The sequence below is a fragment of the Arachis ipaensis genome, chromosome B04 (assembly GCF_000816755.2).
Source record: "Arachis ipaensis cultivar K30076 chromosome B04, Araip1.1, whole genome shotgun sequence".
Classification (NCBI taxonomy): domain Eukaryota; kingdom Viridiplantae; phylum Streptophyta; class Magnoliopsida; order Fabales; family Fabaceae; genus Arachis; species Arachis ipaensis.
The window spans coordinates 123,026,834-123,049,669 of NC_029788.2; the positions used below are offsets into that span (position 1 = coordinate 123,026,834).

A 22,836-nucleotide genomic window follows, 5' to 3' on the forward strand; every position below is an offset into this window, starting at 1 on the left:
AAAAAGGACTAATTTATAATTAAAATTAAATAAGGACCATTTAACAGTTATTAAAAAAACTTAAAAAATATATTTTGTTATGGAACCATTTAATGGTTCAAACGTTCTGCGACTATCGAATCCGGTGCCTAGTAGGTTTGTTTAGCTTTTAGGTCACTTCAGCACAAGGCTTTGGAGGGAGGCAAGATTTTAAAATCTCACTAGAATATGAAATCACATAATCTTAATTTTTTCGTGACAGAGAAATATGCGCCTGCTCAATTGCAAGTGTGCCTGCATTAGCCAGACTTATCCATATATCACGATTTTCACCTTCATATAAAATGATGGCACCATCACCTCTAACAACACGTAATATCAGCAACAGAAGTGGTGGAACTATAGAAATATTTGGAACGGTTACATTCTTCAACTTTGGAGATCCACAAGATCGAAAAGGGTCAAAAAGGACAAGCCCTTGGGTGGCCCCAAGAAGCAGATTGTCAACCTCTTTAAAAAGATCCTCGTAATAACACCAAAACAATGAACAATGCACCCAGGAATTGTAACCGGCTCCACTAATATTGGAATGCCTGATAAGGTGATCACTTTTAATGAATTTGGCAAGAGTTTTACACTCATGGAAAAGCATCTAAGTTTCCTTAATGAACAGATAGGTATATCAACCCTTAAATCAAAGCCACATGGGTTTGCCAATTCCACCATGGCTTGGATAGGCTCTCCAACAACTCAAATAAGTTCTTGCTTCTTGACATTGATTGGATCTTCTTTACTGAAGGGTGTATAAATGAATGGACCTGAAGGAGCAGAACCTGCCCACCAGTCTGATCTAGATGGATTCCTTTTTACAATGTCCATTTGTATCGGGAGGAGCAAAAAAGAATGCAACCTGAAAACAATTAGTAATCAAACTGTTACTCTTTGTTCATTTGTATTGAATAGTCATGATGTAAATTGTCAAATTGGAATTTAAATGTTTAACCGAGTAAACACTTTATAAAAGGTAAAGCAGGATCAGCACATCGTGACCCCGGTGGCAGCCTATCTACTGAATTTGAAAGGGCATTTGCAAGGCCATTTTGACCAGCAGAAGTTATTAGAAAATAGTAATGTCTGAGAAGTCGGACTGCGGCACTCCATGCAGTAAGAGGATCTCCAGCACGAACTGCAGAAAGCAGAATTTCTCTCAGCACAACCATCTGGAGAGTACTTTATTGAGACTCAAATAATGAAACTGCTGATTGGTGATAAGTTTTTCCACTATCTCCATTTTCCTTCTGTGAATAATTAATGGTATGAATTACATTAAAAATGAATTATTTTATTAAGAAAAAACTCTTCAATCTATCAATGTTGTTTTGAGTCTCTAATTTCAGTCAAAACTTTCATGCTAACTTTTCACCTTCAATAATTTATACTATGTACTTAAAAGGTTTAATTATTCTATAGGTGCCTATAATTTCACTAAATTTTCAATTAATTCTTTGTATATTTTTTTTCAATTAAGTTCTTATATATTATTTTTTTTTTAATTTAGTCCTTATTAACGTTAAATATCAAAAAAATATTAGTAAATTATGAAATTACTTGTATACCCTTAGGGACCTAATTGAAAAGAAAAAAAATATAGGGATCTAATTGAAAATTCGATAAAACCATAAATATTTAATGAAAGATATTCCTATAATCCATATTCAATGATTCTAGGACATGAAAGATATTCCTATAGTCCTTTTTATTTTGTCACTATCATTCTTTTTGCTCATCCTTAAACGCTCCTTGTTAAGTATGGAGTGTTGCACACCTTATTAGTTTATTAAATTTGAACTTTTCATTTATTATATTTTATTGGAATAGTCTGAATTTAAAAAGACAATTTGTTAATCAAGTTAACTACTTTTTTTTTTATAAAATTTGAATTTTTTTTATAAGTTTCAGATATTGGGCTAAAGTCCAAAATAAAAAAATAGCATATGAATATTAATTATAACATGTCTGTACAAAAAAAGTTACTGGGCTTTAGAATTAAAATAAATAATACATAAAAAATAAATTGAAAATTCATGTACTAAATTTAGAAAAAAAGATATATTAGAATCTTAAAAAAAATAATATTAAATATATATTATGTATATAATATTAAAATTTAAATAAAATTTGTTTTGTGTGAAATAAAATTATAATATTAAATATAAACACAATGCTAAAAAATTTTGTGTTATATATATATAAAATCCCTGTTTGTACCTTTGTCGATTTAATCTCTTCTTTATTTGACAGTATTTCGCCGATTTAATCTTAGCATTGTTTGAATATACTGCTTTATGGGATCGGGTTTAGTGTTGACTTTTTACAACTTGAACGAAGTTTGATGTATCTTCCGAAACAAGATATTCATCTATGAATGATAAGCTTGAAACAAGAACTCATAGTTGAAACATGGAGCAAACAAGAGTGCTGCCAACATAAAATCTTCTCGCTTTAGTCCTCAATTTAATGAGGCATATCTAACTATCTAAGAATGATTGAAAACATCTTATTGTTTGATAAATTTAAGGATTGACACAATTACTTTTAATTAATTCTCCTCCTTATATTGACTCCTTTCGTTTACTACTTTCTGTAAATTGATGATGTTTTCACTGGATTATCATTTTATGATTTCTCAGTAAGAGACTTGGCATAAACCTGATTACATCGTTTCATGTTTGTAGGACCACATTGCTTCTGCCCGTGATTCAAGGAGAGTGATTTGATATATAGATCTTGTGTTGGATTGGTGTGGCTTTCTATGAGAAAAGAGGTTGATTTTCTTACAGTTATGGAAGCATGTCAGGTCATATTCTACATGTTCTTGTTAGCAAAAACACAATAAAACAAGAGAAAACATTTTGGACACGGAAGAAGTTCAAAATTGTTACCAGAATTGAATATACGAGAATGTTGTGTAGTGTTATACTTTTCTTTTCTTGTCTATTTGGAGTTGTTTCCGTTGAGTATGTAGGTAATAGTTGAGATTTTGCAGTTGTAATTCAGGCCATAAGAGCAATACAACTTCTCTTATTTGAGGTGTGTTTGTAGTATGCCTTAAATTATTTTTAGTCAATTGTATGCATTAGACAGCCAAATAAACTACTAGGTTATGCAAAAACCATGTTATGAGAGGTATTTTGGTATGCAGCAATTTATACCAGACCCTAAACAAACAATTATTAGAAGGTGCATTTTATAGTGGTTACCGTGGTTATACAGATTTGAAAATACTTAAAAAATATAGTTAACTTAAAGTTATTTCTAGGGCAAAAAACAGAAATAAGCCAAGGGAGAAAATAATTTACGTGAATAAGCCAAAACAAAAACTGCTTCATGAATCCACCAATGCACATTTATATGTAGTTCGAACCAGCTTGGTTTGAACTCCATTTCTACATAATTCGAACCAGCTTGGTTCGAATTACACACAAACACACGCACACGCTAATTCGAATCAGCTTGGTTGGAATTACACACAGTAATTCATGGTATAATTCGAATTATGCTGTTAAAAATTTAATAATTTACTAAAAAAATTTATTAAAAAATTTATTAAAAAAATTAATAATTTAAAAATTAAAAAATATATATTTTATTTCATACGTTAAAAAAAAGCTAACAAAATATTTAATTAAAGCTAACAAAATATTTATCATTTTTTTTAAAATTGTTTTGCATAGGATAAAATATTTTTTGTAGTATAATTTTAAAAAATTTATTAAAAAAATTTATTAAAAAATATTCATGAGCTATTAAAAATGGACAGAAAAGTATTGTATGGAATTCGAATTGATAGCTCATTAATATTTTAAAGAAGTCTGTAATTAAATATTTTGTTAGCTTTTTGTTAACGTATGAAATAAAATATATATTTTTTTAATTTTTAAATTATTAATTTTTTAATAAATTTTTTAATAAATTTTTTTAGTAAATTATTAAATTTTTAACAGCATAATTCGAATTATACCATGAATTACTGCGTGTAATTCGAACCAAGCTGGTTCGAATTAGTGTGTGCGTGTGTTTGTGTGTAATTCGAACCAAGCTGGTTCGAATTAGTGTGTGCATGTGTTTGTGTATAATTCGAACCAAGCTGGTTCGAATTATGTAGAAATGGAGTTCGAACCAAGCTGGTTCGAACTACATATAAATGTACATTGGTGGATTCATGAAGCAGTTTTCGTTTTGGCTTATTCACGTAAATTATTTTCTCCCTTGGCTTATTTCTGTTTTTTGCCCTTAATTTTATTTTAATATTAAATTAATATTTTTAATTTTTAATGCAATCAAAAAATTTCAAATAATCTATAAGTATAAATTAGTATTTGAAAATTAATGGAGTCATGGCACTTTTATGAAAACATGAGTTCTTTTCCAGAATCGGTTTTACGTTTGTAGTTAGCCAGCCAACAGTGACGACAGACAGCCGTCTCCCTCTTTCATGGCAGCGATTTTTCAGGCTTGAAATGTCATTCATTCATGGCAGAAGCGAAAGGAGGTGGGTTCAAAAACGTTTAAATCTATCGCGGCCAGAACGATAGTGAAAGCACCGGCAGCAGTAAAGATGTTTAAAGACATCGCTAGTAACAAAGTAATAGAGGAGTTCCATCAAGTTCCAGAGTACTTCTGGTGTTTAAAAGAGGGGATTAGTTTTTTTCAGTGTCAATTTGTTTATTCAGCCCATGACAATAAAAATAATAATAATAATAATAAATAAATTTAATTTACATGATAACTTTTGATAGTAGGTTAATTCTTAAATAGTGCTGTACTCTGTGCTGTACTCTCTACTTTGTCTGGAGTGCACTAGTTTTTGCCTTTTTCTTATTTATATACAAATTGTACCAAAAATACATTCTTTTTATTTTTTGACTTTTAAAATACCTTATCTTAAAAATATACAAAAAAAAGTAATGGATAAAATGAAACAGAAATAGAAATAGTAGTAAAAAGTATATATAAAATTCAGTTTTCATCATTCAAGTATTCATTATGATCATGTAACATTTTATATTTGTGTAGATTCATGAAATATAGTTTGTGTCTTTATCATTTCATGGTACATCATAAAAAATCACAAGGCTATGTAATTTGTGTTATTGAAATTTGAAATCTAAAAATGAAAATAATAGAAAGCATAATTTCAGCATAATATAGATAATATGAAAATCAGTTCTTGTGTTGCAACCTCTCACTCTCTGAACTAGTATAGGAATCAACAATAACATTAATAACAGCTGATTTTAAAAGAGCAGACTTGAGTTCATCAAGTGTCCCAACAAGTTAGCCTGCTTTCGTAACAAAGGAAGTCGGAGTAGGATCATCTTTGTGAAGTTCATTCATCACTTCGGGAGTTCTCCAGTCACCACTATATACACTTCCATTGTTGAAAATAATCACTACCACAAGTACCTGGTACTGAACCAATGTCCGGATTGAAAAAAGAAAGAAGGATTAAGATTCTTTTAAATATGGTTTAAGATTTTAGAATTGAATAAAAACTTAATATTAAAGAACTTCCTTCATGAATAAATGAAGCTGATAGACATCATGTTCAACAAATTCTAAATAATGGTCATATGAAGTAATCATTCTGTCTCATTTCTGTTGAGAGAAAACTTTGCCTCTTACTTGTTTAGTACGAATTTTCAATTTATATTCATGAATTGAGTTTGAGAGGTTTCAATAACACTCATAGACATCATGTTCTAACCGCAACTTTTTTGACATTATCAGCTATATCCTGAAGAAGCATTTCTCTTTGATCAAACATGAATCCATTATTTCTTCTCAAAGCAGATTATTCTCATAACCATATTAAGTTATTAACATCACAAACCATCAAATAAAGTTATGCATAACTCCAGAAAGGAAGTGATAGTATTATGAAAATGGAAAATATCAGAGAAAGAAATCAAAGCAAAAGGTTTGATTAATAGATTAATATGATGGAGATGTACTGTTTTTTTTTTTTTCTACAACAACATAATCATTCTCTCTCCCTCTTTTCTTTTTGTACAACAGAAATAATAAGGTATGAACCTAAAATCTCAAGCATAATATCCAAATTTTTTACCGGTATAATATTTTCTGTGGCTCTGTACATAGTTATCCGGCTATACTAGGGGAATCGCACGATGATGACGACTCGCCAAGAAACTCTGATCTTAGCTTCATCAATAAGCGGACAAGATAGTTTAAGCCTTTTCCATCTCGATCTCCATCCCAAAAAAAATCATGTGGCGAAGCCTCGACAAGAACAGAACCGGTGGTTGAAAGAAGCATGGTATTCATCACAGCAACAACAATCAATAATAAAGTAAATTCATAATCAGCAAAACCAATTCATATATCAATTCATCAATTCACAAAACCCTTATATATATTCATATTGTAAACCCAAACTATTATATCAAAAGAATTTAGAATTCAGTTAAACAAATAGGTATATCAAATCAATTCAGAAATCAGAAAAATTATCATTTGCTTAAAGCTGTTTCATTAACTTTGAAAAACAAAAGAAAAAACTAACCTATTACCTGTTTTAGCAGATCGACTTCAGGCAGTAAGGCGAGGTGCGGCGACGCGAGGCGCGACGCAGTGATCCACGGCCAGGGAACGCGACAGAAGCGACACACCACCGGTGGGGAGCAGAGTAGAGCTGACGCACGACCGGCGCAAAGCAGTGCAGCGCAGACCAAAGACGACGAACGACGCCGCCGCCGCCACAGCTGGAGGACAACACCAACGAATGGAGGAGAAACGCAGTGCCTTTAGAGAACAAGCACCAGTTAGGGTTCTTTATTTTTGGATAAAATGGCAGGGTAATTTTGGTATTTTGAAAAAATAGAAGTGGGTTTAATTAGCAATTCTAACTTAATTAGGAGAATATTCGATTTTTGAATAGAATATTTTGTTATTTCAAACGGTTTTGTTAGGAACTAAATTGAAAAAAAAAATTAACATCTAGAGATCCAATTGAAAAGAAAAAAAATTATAGAAACTTAATTAAAAATTTGGTAAAACTATAAAGACCTACAGAATAATTAAACCTACTTAAAATTCAAAACAAGATGCGGGGAAGGTTCAAGTAGTGCACACGTGATGTGTAAAAATAAGAAAATTCAAGTTTCAAATAAAAATGTATCTATTCAAGGCATAAGATTTTAAAAAAAGCAAGGCCTGTGTGACTAGGCAGTTCAATATTCAAAAGAGATATGGTGCATAGATAGCTCTGTTGAACCAAGTTGGGTTGGTCTAGTGGTTAGCTCACTAGTCCGCTTAAGCAAGTGTCGGGGGTTCGAATCCCGCCTTGTGCATGCAGCAATCCATTGGCCAGCGGCAAACCCTTAAATGGAGCTCAGTACCGCGACGGATTAGTCCTTGACCAAATTCACCAAGGAATCAATCCTAGTGGATTATAGCAACAAAGGCAACTGTGTCACTTGTGCTATGTAATACTAAAAAAAATCAAAACGGTGAATTGATACCAATAATAAAAATATTTTTAAAACTAAACAATTCATCAGGATTCAATCCCTCAAAATTGAATATATTAAGACAGTAAAGCAATTTTATATTTTAACGCTTAGAAAAACAGAATTAAAATCAGTTCATTTGATGCTAAATTTTTGGTAAGACTAAAAATCTCATTGGATCATGGTAGCAAGTAAGCTCAGCTAGAATTGGAAGCACACCGAAAAATCAAATGAGAGAGGGAAAGAAAATCATAACCTACGGGAAGCGTTGAATTGATCAATGACTAAGTCGAGATCAGGGGAGGAAGGGCAATGGCAGAGTCTGACAAGGAAGGGTGAGGAACTAAGGATAGACTGCTGCTGTCCGTAGAGATTAAGGGTGACTGGGTGATGATGCTCTTTATCAATAGATTGGTATACAAAGAAGAAGAACAATTTTTTAGATATATTTTTCTTTTTGGTATGAAGGGGTAGGAGAGATTAGATTAAGATTCATAATAATCAAAGCAATTTTTTAATGTATATGAATAATGAAATGTATTTTAGTTTTTTTTTTTAAATTGATTCAGATTTAAAATTATAAAACTAAAGTTAATTGAATTTTGATTAAATTAAAGAATTAGGGTTGTTTTTGTTCAATATAAAAAAAAAGAATATTTAAATCTTTTTGAAAAAATTAAATAAAATATATTTTTATTTTTATTAAAATAAAAGAGTGATTTAGTAAAATCATTGATATGATATGTATTTAAAAAAAATAATTACTGACATAAAAAACAAAATTCACATGTCGTGTTTTAATTTCATATTTTTATTATATTGGTACGTATAAATTTATCATCCTACCAAATCAAACACCTTCTAATAAAAGTTAGCTTACAAATGATAATTATAAGTTGGAATCTTGAACATGCATTTTTTCTGGAGTCTTTTTGGTCAAAGACAGGTCTAATTTTACCCTTCACACACTAAAATAGTTTTTATGTAACATTTTTAGAATTCACCACCTCATCTATGGCTCTTGAAACCACAAATAAAATGCTCTACTCTTGCATCAGAATATGTAGCCATTTAATCAAGATATTGATTCATATATCTTAGTAGGACAAGAAGAAAATTGAAGAAAAGCATTTATGTAAATTTCCCCAAACAAGAAGATCATATAGAAAAAGATATATAACAAAAAGGACATTTTCTCCCTACACCCAAGGAGAGGAAAAAAGAAAGTTTAGTGTTTTTTAAGAACTTTAACTTCAAAAAATTTCAACTAAAGATCTAAACAAAATTAACTTGATGCTCAGTGTGCTATAAATCCCAAAAGGCAATGCACCTTGCAGCACCTCACACCAGATAGTATAAAACTAAATTAGATCCTTCTCAATTCTCATACAAACGTATGACTAGTTTTTATGATATAAAATTAAAAATGGTTCTGCGAAAAGGTCTCAGATACAATGCGGAGACAGCAGATTCTGACATATGATTATTCTTTAACATTTAAGCATTCATTACCTCATCTCTAGCTATTAAACAACCAATTGAAAAAGAAAATGGAAGGAGCTAGTAAGTTAAGTAGTCTTTCTTGTAATGCTACTTGGATAGAAGCCAAGGAGAAACAGGGAAAGAAACAGCGACACAAGACTGTTATTAGTGTCTACAGCATACCTAACAATGCGAAATTTGGAAAGAAAATCATACTTCCAAACTCTAAGTTATTGTTCGCTTGTATGTTCGTTGTTCACTAATATGCTTTTGGCAACATCATGTTGTTCAAAACATTCTTGGCGAGCTCAATGGCCTGCAAAGAAGATCAGCGGGTAAAGGTCACAGCTTTATACATGAAAACATAGCTAAACCTTAAGCCTCACCATACGACTGGACTGTAAGAAGCAAGAAAGTGATTAATGATAAATTGTAATTTCATACCATCAATAGTCAAATCTCATATCTGAATGCAACTTTATGCATGATGCATCTTGCTTGGTACTTTTTCATTAATCACAAAGCAATAGGGTGTAAAGCATAGGAGAATAGTTTACATACCAGTTTTCTTCTTCTTATCCTTATCCTTAATGTGACCGGGGAATGGAAAGAGACTCTCTGTGTATACACAGAAACTTCTATAGAAGTAATCATATTCCGAAAGAGGTCGAGGAGAATAATTTAGAAGCTCTCCACTGACGTTATATTTGACAAATCTTAACTTGTAATCCCAGGGAGTAAAATTTATCGCAATAATGTTACTTCCATTGGACATGCATAGAGGCATACCATAAGGAATCTCATATAAAATCCAAGATGACGGCACTTTATATTCTTTCATAACCCATATCTTAGTTTTATTGTTGTCATTGTCATACAAATACAAGGCTAGGCACCCTCCTAATATGGTGAGAATAATGAAATGGATGGGATAATCCCCTACGAGTTGTTGTGGAATAGATATCTTGGAGAAACTCCTTTCCTTCAAATCAAAGATAAGAATACCATCATCAATGTAACCTTTACTAGAGTAACACAACCAATGAATAGCGCCATGTAAGAACCACCCAAAAAGTTGATGCTTCCACCTACTCATGTATTTGGGGAGTGATGCATCGAGATTAATCCATGAATTGGTTCTCAACGAAAAGCAAACTAAGCGGTGTTGCTTGTAGTCATCATGCCAAGATAGAACTATTAAATAGTCATCTCGTGATGCATCGAAACCAAATCCATAGCGAATTAAATCATAGCGCGGGACCTTAATATGAGAGTAAGATATTGTTTTGCTGGATCCAGTCACTGGGTTCCATATAACAAGAAAATCTAGTTTTTTGTCTAAGAGAACAAAGCCTCTGCAGGATCCCATGGTACGAAAAAGAGAACATGACAATGATGGCATCTTCCTGAAAGGGAGAGATACCTCTTTGTGTGTTGTTGGTGCTGCTGCAACATCAAATAGCGTGTCAAGCTGAACACACCAAGCATTATTAGTACAGTTTTTTAGCAAGAAGAAGTGCGAATGGGAAGATGCGGCAGAGTTGAGGACGTAATGTGATTCCGCAAAGTCTGGATCGGATATGAGAGAGTGCCAAAGTTTTGAAATGAATCTGAGGCGAAACAGGTCTCCGGCGGGTACCCTTAGAAGGATTCGGTGAATGAGCTCCGGAGGGAGAATGTCATTCATGTCCATGCTCTTTCTCTTTTTGTTATGTGGTTTAGGGTTGTGCGTTGTGAGTTGTGACAATTCACATGTGATCTCCTATATTTTATAGATGGTCAAGCGTCTAATTTTAATTTAATTTGTTTTTTATAATAATTTATAAATATTTAAGTTTTCTGAAAACAATAAAAAATATTTTACCATGCAATTAGTACTTAAAAAAGTTGGTAGAAGAGATCAAACAGTTTGATCAATTAATACTTAAAAAGAGTTCATAAAATTTTTTTGATTAAATTATAAATCGAATTTGATTGATTTAAATTTGAAAAATAAAAAATTTGTACGTTATTCAAGTTTTATGATGAGAATAAATAAAATAAAAAAAGAATGGAGAAATAATATTTTAATTGTGTGTTAGGGAGATAAATAAAACAGAGGAAAGGCGGGAGATAATTGTTTGCCAATTGTTAGAAAGGTTGATGGGGATAAATAAAAAGTAGGAAATAATCGTTTGCCTATTATTAGGAGAGGTTTCCCAATTATTAAGAGAGGTTGACGAAAATAAATAAATAGAGAAAGAGTGGGACTGTGGAAGATAACCGTTTCAATTCTCTTATCATTTTTTCTGTTTTATTTATCGTGCATCAACTTCATATTTCCCCATCTTTTAAATATATTTCTATCCAATAAACAAAATTTAAATATATTTCAAATTTTTATATACTCTCGTTCAAATTTTTATGTACTTAACAAACAAAATTTAAAATATATATAATTTAAATTAAAAAATTAATACTTAAGAGAGGGCATAAAAATTTATAACAAAAAAAATAAGCTGGTTTTTCCTCTAAGAGAACAAACAAAGCCTATGCATGATTCCAAGAGACGAAAAAGGGAACATGGCCTTCCTGGAAGGGAGAGATACCTCTTTGAATGTTGGTGGTGCTGCTGCAACATCAAATAGCGTGTCTAAGGGAACACAGCAAGCATTAGTATAGTCTTTTACCAACAAGACCGAACGGGAAGATGCGGAGTGGAAGTTGTAATGCGATTCCGCAAAGTGTGGATCGGAAATGAGAGAGTGCCAAAGTTTTGAAACGAATCTGAGGCGAAACAGGTCTTTGGCGGGTACCCTTAGAAAGATTCGGTGAATGAGCTCCTGAGGGAGGATGTCATTCATGCCCAGGTGCTTCCTCTCCATGCTCCTTCTCTTTTTGTTTTGTGGTTAGGGTTGTCAGTTGTGACAATTCACATAACAAGTGATCTCTCATTTTAGGAGACATGTGGCGGCTTCATATGAGATCCTATTGTGGCAGGTCTAAAAAGTAGCTATGTAAAAAGACGAAGTCAGAGTAGCTTAGATCATTGGTTTGTTTAGCTGTTAGGTCACTTCAGCACCAGGCTTTAGAGGGAGGCAAGATTTTAAAATCTCACTAAAATATGAAATCACAGAATCTTGATTTTTTCGTGACAGAGAAATATGCGCCTGCTCAATTGTAACTGTGCCTGCATTAGCCAGACTTATCCATATATAACGACATTCACCTTCATATAAAATGATGGCACCATCACCTCCAACAACACGTGATATCAGCAATGGAAGTGGTGGAACTACAGAAATATTTGGAACGGTTACATTCTTCGACTTTGAAGATCCACAAGATCGAAAAGGATCAGAAAGGACAAGTCCTTGGGTTGCCCCAAAAAGTAGATTGTCAACCTTTTTAAAAAGATGTTCAGTAATAACACCAAAACAATGAACAATGCACCTAGAAATTGTAACCGATCCCACTGATGTTGGAATGCCTGATAAGGTGATCACTTTCGATGAATTTGGCAAGAGTTTTACACTCATGAAAAAGCATCTAAGTTTTCTTAATGAACAGATAGGTATATCAACCCTTAAATCAAAGCCACATGGGTTTGCCAATTCCACCATGACCTGGATAGGCTCTCCAACAACCCAAATAAGTTCTTGCTTCTTGACATTGATTGGATCTCCTTTACTGAAGGGTGTATAAATGAATGGACCTGAAGGAGCAGAACGTGCCCACCAGTCTAATCTAGATGGATTCCGTTTTACAATGTCCATTTGTATCGGGAGGAACGAAAAAGAATGCAACCTGAAAACAATTAGTAATCAAACTGTTACCCTTTGTCCATTTGTATTGGATAGTCATGATGTAAATTGTCAAACTGAAAATTAAATGTTTAACCGAGTAAACACCTTATAAAAGGTAAAGCAGGATCAGCACATCGTGTCCCCGGTGGCAGCCTATCTGCTGAATTTGAAAGGGCATTTGCAAGGCCATTTTGACCAGCAGGAGTTACTAGAGGATAGTAGTGTCTGAGAAGTCGGGCTGCAACACTCCATGCAGTAAGAAGATCTCCGACACGAACTGCAGAGAGCAGAATTTCTCTCAGCACAACCATGTGGAGGGTACTCCATTGAGACTCGAATAATGAAACTGCTGATTAGTGATAAGTTTTCTCACTATCTCCATTTCCCTTCTTTGAATAATTAATGGTATGAATTACATTAAAAATGCATTATTTTATTAAGAAAAAACTCTTCAATCTATTAATGTTATTTTGAGTCTCTAATTTCAGTCAAAGCTTTCATGCTAGACTTTTCACCTTCAATAATTTATATGATGTACTTAAAATTTAAAATAAGATGCCGAGAAGGTTCAGGTAGTGCACACGTGATGTGTAAAAGTAAGAAAATTCAAGTTTCAAATCAAAATGTATCTATTCAAGGCATAAGATGATCATATATCTTTTTAAAAAAGCAAGGCCTGTGTGACTAGGCAGTTCAATATTCAAAAGAGATATGGTGCATAAATAGCTCAGTGTTGTAAACTCACATTTTTATAACCGTCGACCAAGAACTTACTTCTCAAATCTTAAAACCTTCCAAAACTGACAAAATTCAACAAGAAATCAATCCTAGTGGATTATAGCAACAAAGGCAACTATGTCAATTGCGCTATATAATACTAAAAAAATCAAAACGGTGAATTGATACCAATAATAAAAATATTTTTAAAACTAAACAATTCATCAGGACTCAATCCCTCAAAATTGAACATATTAAGGTAGTAAGACAGTTTTATGTTTTAACGCTTAGAAAACAGAATTAAAATCAGTTTATTTGATGCTAAATCTTTAGAAAGACTAAAAATTTCATTGGATCATGGTGGCAAGTAAGCTTAGCTAGAATTGGAAGCACACCGGAGAATCAAATGAGAGAGGAAAAGAAAATCACCTGAGAATCGTTGGGGCAGAAGGCGAAACATCAATGCACAAGCGAAGAAGAGTAGGACCTACAAGAAGCGTTAAATTGATCAATGACTAAGTCAAGATCAGGGGAGAAAGGGCAATGGCAGAATCCGATGAAAAAGGGTGAAGAACTGCTGTCCGGTAGAGATTAGGGGTGAGATTGCTCTTTATCAGTAGATTGGTATACAAAGAAAAAGAACAAATTTTTAGATATATTTTTCTTTTTGATATGAAGGGATAGGAGAGATTAGATTAAGGTTCATGATAAACAAAACAATTTTTTAGTGTATATGAATAATGAAATGTGTTTTGGTTTTGATTTTTAAATTAATTCAAATTTAAAATTATAAAACTAAAGTTAATTGAATTTTGATTAAATTAAAAAATTAGAGTGGTTTTTGTTCAACATAAAAAAAGGATATTTAAGTCTTTTTATAAAAATTAAATAAAATTTATTTTATTTTTATTAAAGTATAAGGGTGATTTAGTAAAATCATTGATATAATATGTATTTAAAAAAATTAATTATTGATGTAAAAAATATAATCCACATGTCATGTTTTAATTTGTCCATATTTTTATTGTACTGATACGTATAAATTTATGTTCCTACCGAATTAAACACCTTTTAATAAAAGTTAGCTAACAAATGATAATCATAACTTGGAATTTTGAACATGCATTTTCTATGGAGTTTTTTTGGTCAAAAGCAGGTTCAATTTTACCCTTCACACACTAAAATAGTTTTTATGTAACATTTTTAGAATTCACCACCTCATCTATAGCTCTTGAAACCACAAATAAAATGCTCTACTCTTGCATCAGAATATGTAGCCATTTAATCAATATATTGATTCATATATCTTAGTAGGACAAGAAGAAAATTGAAAAAAAGCATCTATGTAAATTTTCCCAAACAAGAAGATCATATAGAAAAAGATATATATATAACAAAAAAGACATTTTCTCCCTACACCCAAGGAGAGGAAAAAAGAAAGTTTAATGTTTTTTAAGAACTTTAACTTCAAAAAATTTCAACTAAAGATCCCAACAAAATTAACTTGATGCTCAGTGTGCTATAAATCCCAAAAGCCAATGCACCTTGCAGCACCTCACACCAGATAGTATAAAACTAACTTAGATTCTTCTCATACAAAAGTATGACTATTTTTTATGATATAGAATTAAAAATGGTTCTGTGAAAAGGCCTCAGATACAAGGATCAATAGCAATGCCGAGACAGCAGATTCTAACATGATTGTTCTTTAACATTTAAGCTATTAAACAACCAAATGAAAATGGAAGGAGCTAGTAAGTTAAGTAGTCTTTTTTGTAATGATACTTGGATAGAAGCCAAGGAGAAACAGGGAAAGAAACAGCTACACAAGACTGTTATTAGTGTCCACAGCATAGCTAACAAGGTGAAATTTGGAAAGAAAATCATACTTCCAAAGCAAAATAAGATTGAAGTTTTTCGATCTTCTTCATGCTCAACTTGTGAACCCTACGATTTATTTACAAGTCTAAGTTGTTCGCCTGTATGTTCTTTGTTCACTAATATGCTTGCTCCATATTCTCTTCCTTTATTTGACCCCATTGTCATTCTAATCTTTGGCAACATCATCATGTTGTTCAAAACATTCTTGGCCTGCAAAGAAGATCAGCGGGTAAAAGTCACGGCTTTAGACATGAAAACATAGCTAAACCTTAAGCCTCACCATAAGACTGGACTGTAAGAAGCAAGAAAGTGATTAATGATAAATTGTAATTTCATACCATCAATAGTCAAATCTCATATCTAAATGCATCTTTATGCATGATGGATCTTGCTTGGTACTTTTACATTAATCACAAAGCAATAGGGTGCAAAGCATAGGAGAATAGTTTACATACCAGTTTTCTTCTTCTTATCCCAATCCTTAATGTCATCGGAGAATAGCAAGAGACTCTCTGTATATACACAGAAACTTTCAGAGAAATGATAATATTGAGGACGAGGGGGAGGAGAATAATTTAGAAGCTCTCCACTGACGTTATATTTGGCAAACCTTATATTGGAATACATCTGAGTAAAATTAAGCGCAATAATGTCACTTCTATTGGATATGCATAGAGGCATACCATAAGGAATCTCATATATTAAAATCCAAGATGACGGCACTTTATATTCTTTCATAACCCATATCTTAGTTTTATTGTTGTCAACGTCATTCCAATACAAGGCTAGGCACCCTCCTAATATGATGAGATTGATGGGATGACATCCTTCGAGTTGTTTTGGCATAGATATCTTGGAGAAACTCCTTTCCTTCAAATCAAAGATAAGAATACCATCATCAATGTAATCTTGACTAGAGTAACACAACCAATGAATAGCGCCATGTAAGAACCACCCAGAAAGTTGCTGCTTCCACCTACACATGGATTTGGGGAGTGCTGCATCGAGATTAATCCATGAATTGGTTCTCAACGAAAAGCAAACTAAACGGTGTTGCATGTAGTTATCAAGCCAAGATAGAACTATTAAATAGTCATCTCGTGATGCATCGAAACCAAATCCATATTGAATTAAATCATGGCACGGGACCTTAATATGAGAGTAAGATATTGTTTTGCTGGATCCAGTCACTGGATTCAATATAACAAGAAAATCTGGTTTTTTTAAGAGAACAAAGCCTCTGCAGGATCCCACGGTACGAAAAAGAGAACATGGCAATGATGGCATCTTCCTGGAAGGGAGAAATACCTCTTTGTGTGTTGGTGGTGCTGCTGCAACATCAAATAGCGTGTCGAGCTGAATACACCAAGCATGAGTACAGTTTTTTACCAAGAAGAAGTGCGAATGGGAAGATGCGGCAGAGTTGAGGTCGTAATGTGATTCCGCAAAGTCTCGATCGGATATGAGAGAGTGCCAAAGTTTTGAAATGAATCTGAGGCGAAACAGGTCTCTGGCGGGTACCCTTAGAAGGATTCGGTGAATGAGCTCTGGAGGGAGGATGTCATTCATGCCCATGTGCTTCCTCTCCATGCTCCTTCTCTTTTTGTTATGTGGTTAGGGTTGTGCGTTGTGACAATTCACATGTGATCTCCTATTTATAGATGGTCAAGCCTGTAATTTTAATTTAATTTATTTTTTATAATTATTTTTAAATATTTAAGTTTTTAAATTTTTATATTTTTAAATTTAAAATTAATTATTTAATTTTTCTAGCAAGATTTAAAATTAATTATTTATTTTTTGTAGTAATCAGACGATAATTTTTAGATATCATAGTAAACACTTTTATATATTTTCGTAATCAATCTTATAAAAATAGGGAATCACATCAATAAGGTCCAGTTTAGGTAAACGACTTAAATAAGCTCTTTTAGAAAAAACTTAAAGAATAAGAATTTTTATTAATAACAGCTTATAAATAAGTTATTTTGTATTTGAATTTTTATTTATAGAAATACTTATTTTAAAGTTTTAGCGTTTGGATAAATAACTCAAAAAATACAATTTTTGTTTTCACAAAAAATGGATATTAAAATAACGATGATAACAAATTCTTTTCAATATTGAATGTTGATTTTCTATAACCTAATCATTAAAATTACAATTGTTTAGACAATTAATTCTTTATAATAGCACAATAATAATAGCAGCTATATAAAAATAAAATCACATGAAAAAAATAAAATTAAAACTGAGATGTTATACCACACACAATGTTAAATACAAATTTAATAATAAAAATAGAGTAATAAAATGATAAAAAAAAAACTAGAAGGAATATATGCAATAGGTGGTTCAGATGGAATATTATTTTAAAATGGTGGTAGATGGTTAATATTTTCAGCAGATAAATCATTACATGAAAATGATGGTAGAAGGCCAATACTTCTAGCAGCTGATAGAACCTTGGATGAAAATGGTGATGGGGAGCCAGGAATGAAAGTAGATTTTTTTATTTTGAGATGTTTTTTTACGGAAATGATAGAATGACTTCTCGAAGAGCGCAAAAGTCATATATTTCTACTTTTTCAAAAAACTTTGAATTAACTTTTTGGAGAAGTTAAAAGTTTTTTTTAAAATAATGCTAAACAAGCGTACAGTGACTTTTCATAATTCAAAAAAAAAAAAAATAAAATAACTTCTACTACTTTGAATAACAAATTTTAATTTAGAGTAATTTGTTACCGAATTAAATAAGAATATTAAATAAATCTAACTTTACTATTTTGTACGCTTTCCAAAATAACTTCTTAAAGGTAGAACTTATATATTTTACTTTTATAAAATTTAAAATAGTACAACTAAATATTCTATAAATATTGTCATTTATTTAGTTTTTTTAATATTAATTTAAAAAAAACTAAAACAAACACATTCAAATATGTTTAGTATTTTTTTAATTTAAAAACAAATCTAAAAAAAAAAGAATAACTAAATTAAAATTTAAAATTTAAATCTTCCTAACACTAACACATAATAAATAAAATTCTAAATATTCTTTTGAATATAGATTTTAACTAGTCACCTCTCTACAAATTTAGAGCTGCAGCGCCTCCCCTCCTTGCCAAGTTCGTCTTCTCCAGGACCGCGCACCTTCTCCCGCGACGAGCTCCCCCTCCCCCTGCGAAGAACTTCTCCATCCGCGATGCGCAGTTCCATAGGCAACCCGCAGCACCCCCGCACGCCTCTTTCGTTCTAGGTCTCCTCCACCGCCACAATCCTTCTTCGTCTGAGATAATTCTACTTGCACAACTATGTATGATTGAGAGTTTTGTAAAATAAATGTTATGTAGATGTGCTAAACTCTAATTTTTAAAGAATAAGTAGCATTTTTGAATACAGAAACTTACCTAATAAAATTTTTTTGGAAAAAAATATCGATACGATATTTTTTATGGACCCATTAAGAAGAAAACTTTTTTTTTCAATAGCCAATCCAAAACTAACCCTTTCCCTTTTAGTTTTAGGTTTTCAAGGCAATTTCAAGTCCCGGGAACCGGAGTTGAGTGAATTGGTATATGAATTGCGAAAAGCTCAACAATCCAAGCATGCATAAGAAGAAGAGGCTGAAGCACACAGTGAACAAAGCAAAAGAGGAATTCACCATGGAAAAAATGATGAATGACAAAAGCAAGAGCATCCACGACATCCTCCCTCTTAACCTGATTCACAAGAATCCTTCTGCGGGTGCCAATCAGACATCTCACTCGTCTCAGGTGTGTTTTCAAGCTGTGTTGCTCTCTCATTTCTGATCGTGACTTTGCTGAATTGCATTTTCACCACTATTCCGCTGCCACCAACGCATGCTTCTTCATGAAAAACGACACTATGGCTTACTTGGTTTATGGAACCCACTGACATCCAGCAAAAGAATATCCTACTCTCATATTGTTCATCGAAGTAAGCCCCATGGCCGTAGGATTGCCTACGATGTGTATCTGCATGGATTTGGTTATGATGCATCACATGATTATTACTTACTTCTTGTAGCTTGGTGCGATTGCTAAGGACAATATCATTTGGATTTAAATATAATTTATTATGATAAATTTTTTTTTTTACCAAATATAGGAAACTTGAACCCGTAATTTCTTAATTGAGTATGAAGAGACTATGTCATTTGAGCTATGATAAATTATCATGTGAATTAAGGACTAAATTAAAATAAGATGATTTTTTACTTATTCAAATTGAATGCAATAAATAAAATTAATTTTGTTAGATAATTATGGTCTTCTGGTCTTCTATATATAAATAGCCACACAAAATTATAAAAATCATCATTATTTTTATCGGTTTTGCTATTTCAACTCTTTTTTTTTATGTATAAATGTACTCAAAATAAGAAGGTATGGATGAGTGTTTCATTAATCAATAGAGATTAGGGGTAAGGTTGCTCTTTATCAGTAGATTGGTATAAAGAAGAAGAACAATTTTTTAGATATATTTTTCTTTTTGATATATATGAAGGGGGTAGGAGAAATTAAATTAAGGTTCATGATAAACAAAGCAATTTTTTAGTGTATATGAATAATGAAATATATTTTGGTTTTGATTTTTAAATTGATTCAGAGTTAAAATTATAAAACTAAAGTTAATTGAATTTTGATTAAATTAAAGAATTAGGGTTGTTTTTGTTCAATATAAAAAAAAAAGATATTTAAGTATTTTTATGAAAATTAAATAAAATTTATTTTTATTTTTATTAAAGTATAAGGGTGATTTAGTAAAATCATTGATATGATATATATTTAAAAAAATTAATTATTGACGTAAAAAATATAATCTACATGATATGTTTTAATTTATCCATATTTTTATTATAATGGTATGTATAAATTTATTGTCCTACCGAATCAAACACCTTTTAATAAAAGGAAAAGTATAGGTAACAAACAAGATTTTTGAACAATGTGTAAACAATGTGAATTAATAGGGTTAAAAGAATAAATTTAATTAGTAGCATTAAATTAGGATGTAGTGTATTTTTATTTGATTGGTGGTTGTTCATGTTGTTCAAAATTTTCATTGTTTCCTAGCACTCCCCTTAATAAAAATTAGCTAACAAATGATAATCATAAGTTGGAATCGTGAGTGAACATGCATTTTCTATGGAGTTTTTTTGGTCAAAGGCAGGTCCAATTTTACCCTTCACACACTAAAATAGTTTTTATGTAACATTTTTAGAATTCGCCACCTCATCTATAGCTCTTGAAACCACAAATAAAATGCTCTACTCTTGCATCAGAATATGTAGCCATTTAATCAAGATATTGATTCATATATCTTAGTAGGACAAGAAGAAAATTGAAGAAAAGCATCTATGTAAATTTCCCCAAACAAGAAGATCATATAGAAAAAGATATATAACAAAAAAGACATTTTCTCCCTACACCCAAGGAGAGGAAAAAAGAAAGTTTAGTGTTTTTTAAGAACTTTTTAACTTCAAAAAATTTCAACTTAAGATCCCAACAAAATTAACTTGATGCTCAGTGTGCTATAAATCCCAAAAGCCAATGCACCTTGCAGCACCTCACACCAGATAGTGTAAAACTAACTTAGATTCTTCTCATACAAAAGTATGACTATTTTTTATGATATAGAATTAAAAATGGTTCTGTGAAATGGCCTCAGATACAAGGATCAATAGCAATGCGGAGACAGCAGATTCTGACATGATTGTTCTTTAACATTTAAGCTATTAAACAACCAGATGAAAATGAAAATGGAAGGAGCTAGTAAGTTAAGTAGTCTTTTTTGTAGTGATACTTGGATAGAAGCCAAGGAGAAACAGGGAAAGAAACAGCTACACAAGACTGTTATTAGTGTCCACAGCATAGCTAACAATGCGAAATTTGAAAAGAAAATCATACTTCCAAACTCTAAGTTGTTCGGTTGTATGTTCGTTGTTCACTAATATGCTTGCTCCATATTCTCTTCCTTTATTTGACCCCATTGTCATTCTAATCTTTGACAACATCATCATGTTGTTCAAAACATTCTTGGCCTGCAAAGAAGATCGGCGGGTAAAGGTCACGGCTTTAGACATGAAAACATAGCTAAACCTTATGGATTAATGATAAATTGTAATTTCATACCATCAATAGTCAAATCTCATATCTGAATGCAACTTTATGCATGATGCATCTTGCTTGGTACTTTTTTCATTAATCACAAAGCAATAGAAAGAAACAGGTATAATAGGGTGCAAAGCATAGGAGAATAGTTTACATACCAGTTTTATTCTTCTTATTCCTATCCTTAATGTCACCCGGAAATGGAAAGAGACTCTCTGTGTATACACAGGAACTTCTATAGAAGTATTTATATTCAGAAAAAGGTAGAGGAGAATAATTTAGAAGCTCTCCATTGACGTTATATTTGACAAATCTTAACTTGGAATACCGCATAGTACAATTTAGCGCAATAATGTCACTTCCATTGGACATGCATATAGGCACATTGTTACCATAAGGAATCTTATACATTAAAATCCAAGATGACGGCACTTTATATTCTTTCATAACCCATATCTCAGTTTTATGCTTGTCATCCGAACACAAGGCTAGGCACCCTCCTAGTGTGATGAGATAGATGGGGTAACACCCTACGAGTTGTTTTGGTATAGATATCTTTGAGAAACTCCTCTCCTTCAAATCAAAGATAAGAATATCATCATCAATGTAATCTTCACTAGAACAACACAACCAATGAATAGCACCATGTAAGAACAAATCAGAACGTTTCCGCTGCTTCCACCTACCCAGGGGTTTGGGGAGTGCTGCATCGAGATTAATCCATGAATTGGTTCTCAACGAAAAGCAAACTAAGCGGTGTTGGTTGTAGTTATCAAGCCAAGATAGAACTATTAAATAGTCATCACGTGATGCATCGAAACCAAATCCATATCGAAATGCATCATCGGGCTGGATCTCTGAGGCGATATGAGAGTAAGATATTGTTTTGCTGGATCCGGTCAGTGGATTCCATATAACAAGAAAATTAGCTGGTTTTTCCTCTAAGAGAAGAAAACCTCTGCAGGATCCCAAGAGACTAAAAAGAGAATATGGCGTCTTCCTGGAAGGGAGAGATACCTCTTTGAATGTTGGTGGTGCTGCTGCAACATCAAATAGCGTGTCTAAGGGAACACAGCAAGCATTAGTATAGTCTTTTACCAAGAAGAGCGAACGGGAAGATGCGGAGTGGAAGTTGTAATGCGATTCCGCAAAGTGTCGATCGGAAATGAAAGAGTGCCAAAGTTTTGAAACGAATCTGAGGCGAAACAGGTCTTTGGCGGGTACCCTTAGAAAGATTCGGTCAATGAGCTCCTGAGGGAGGATGTCATTCATGCCCAGCTGATTCCTCTCCATGCTCCTTCTCTTTTTGTTTTGTGGTTAGGG

General features: G+C 32.3%; 4 protein-coding genes and 1 long non-coding RNA gene across 5 annotated transcripts; all 5 read right to left on the reverse strand.

The window, feature by feature from the left end:
* On the reverse strand, window positions 5,061-6,559 carry LOC107635129. The gene is made up of 2 exons (XR_001619170.2): window positions 6,110-6,559; window positions 5,061-5,451 (listed from the first exon to the last, which is right to left on the reverse strand). It is a non-coding gene; the product is annotated as an uncharacterized LOC107635129 (long non-coding RNA).
* LOC107637163 (F-box protein CPR30-like) lies at window positions 6,592-10,686 on the reverse strand. The gene is made up of 2 exons (XM_021122614.1): window positions 9,555-10,686; window positions 6,592-6,764 (listed from the first exon to the last, which is right to left on the reverse strand). The coding sequence occupies exons 1-2, from the start codon at window positions 10,684-10,686 to the stop codon at window positions 6,592-6,594; spliced, it is 1,305 nt and encodes a 434-aa protein (XP_020978273.1).
* LOC110270788 (trafficking protein particle complex II-specific subunit 120 homolog) lies at window positions 11,567-13,165 on the reverse strand. The gene is made up of 2 exons (XM_021120230.1): window positions 12,884-13,165; window positions 11,567-12,779 (listed from the first exon to the last, which is right to left on the reverse strand). Exons 1-2 carry the CDS (start codon window positions 13,087-13,089, stop codon window positions 12,038-12,040), a joined length of 948 nt encoding a protein of 315 aa, XP_020975889.1. The 5' UTR covers window positions 13,090-13,165; the 3' UTR covers window positions 11,567-12,037.
* Window positions 15,186-16,989, reverse strand: LOC107635128 (F-box/kelch-repeat protein At3g06240-like). The gene is made up of 2 exons (XM_021121891.1): window positions 15,832-16,989; window positions 15,186-15,586 (listed from the first exon to the last, which is right to left on the reverse strand). Exons 1-2 carry the CDS (start codon window positions 16,964-16,966, stop codon window positions 15,543-15,545), a joined length of 1,179 nt encoding a protein of 392 aa, XP_020977550.1. The 5' UTR covers window positions 16,967-16,989; the 3' UTR covers window positions 15,186-15,542.
* On the reverse strand, window positions 21,197-22,836 carry LOC110262459 (F-box/kelch-repeat protein At3g23880-like). The gene is made up of 2 exons (XM_021121892.1): window positions 21,672-22,836; window positions 21,197-21,443 (listed from the first exon to the last, which is right to left on the reverse strand). Exons 1-2 carry the CDS (start codon window positions 22,804-22,806, stop codon window positions 21,400-21,402), a joined length of 1,179 nt encoding a protein of 392 aa, XP_020977551.1. The 5' UTR covers window positions 22,807-22,836; the 3' UTR covers window positions 21,197-21,399.

What these genes read in the sequence shown, in the direction of transcription:
- LOC110270788 (XM_021120230.1), bottom strand. Translation starts at nt 13,089, where the DNA reads ATGGTTGTGCTGAGAGAAATTCTGCTCTCTGCAGTTCGTGTCGGAGAT. An exon ending in CCTGCTTTACCTTTTATAAG is followed by an intron (nt 12,780 to 12,883) that starts GTGTTTACTCGG and finishes AATTGTTTTCAG; the next exon opens with GTTGCATTCTTTTTCGTTCC.
- LOC110262459 (XM_021121892.1), bottom strand. Translation starts at nt 22,806, where the DNA reads ATGGAGAGGAATCAGCTGGGCATGAATGACATCCTCCCTCAGGAGCTC. An exon ending in GAATAAGAAGAATAAAACTG is followed by an intron (nt 21,444 to 21,671) that starts GTATGTAAACTA and finishes TCTTCTTTGCAG; the next exon opens with GCCAAGAATGTTTTGAACAA.
- LOC107635128 (XM_021121891.1), bottom strand. Translation starts at nt 16,966, where the DNA reads ATGGAGAGGAAGCACATGGGCATGAATGACATCCTCCCTCCAGAGCTC. An exon ending in GGATAAGAAGAAGAAAACTG is followed by an intron (nt 15,587 to 15,831) that starts GTATGTAAACTA and finishes TCTTCTTTGCAG; the next exon opens with GCCAAGAATGTTTTGAACAA.
- LOC107637163 (XM_021122614.1), bottom strand. Translation starts at nt 10,686, where the DNA reads ATGGACATGAATGACATTCTCCCTCCGGAGCTCATTCACCGAATCCTT. An exon ending in GGATAAGAAGAAGAAAACTG is followed by an intron (nt 6,765 to 9,554) that starts GTATGTAAACTA and finishes GTTGTCCTCCAG; the next exon opens with CTGTGGCGGCGGCGGCGTCG.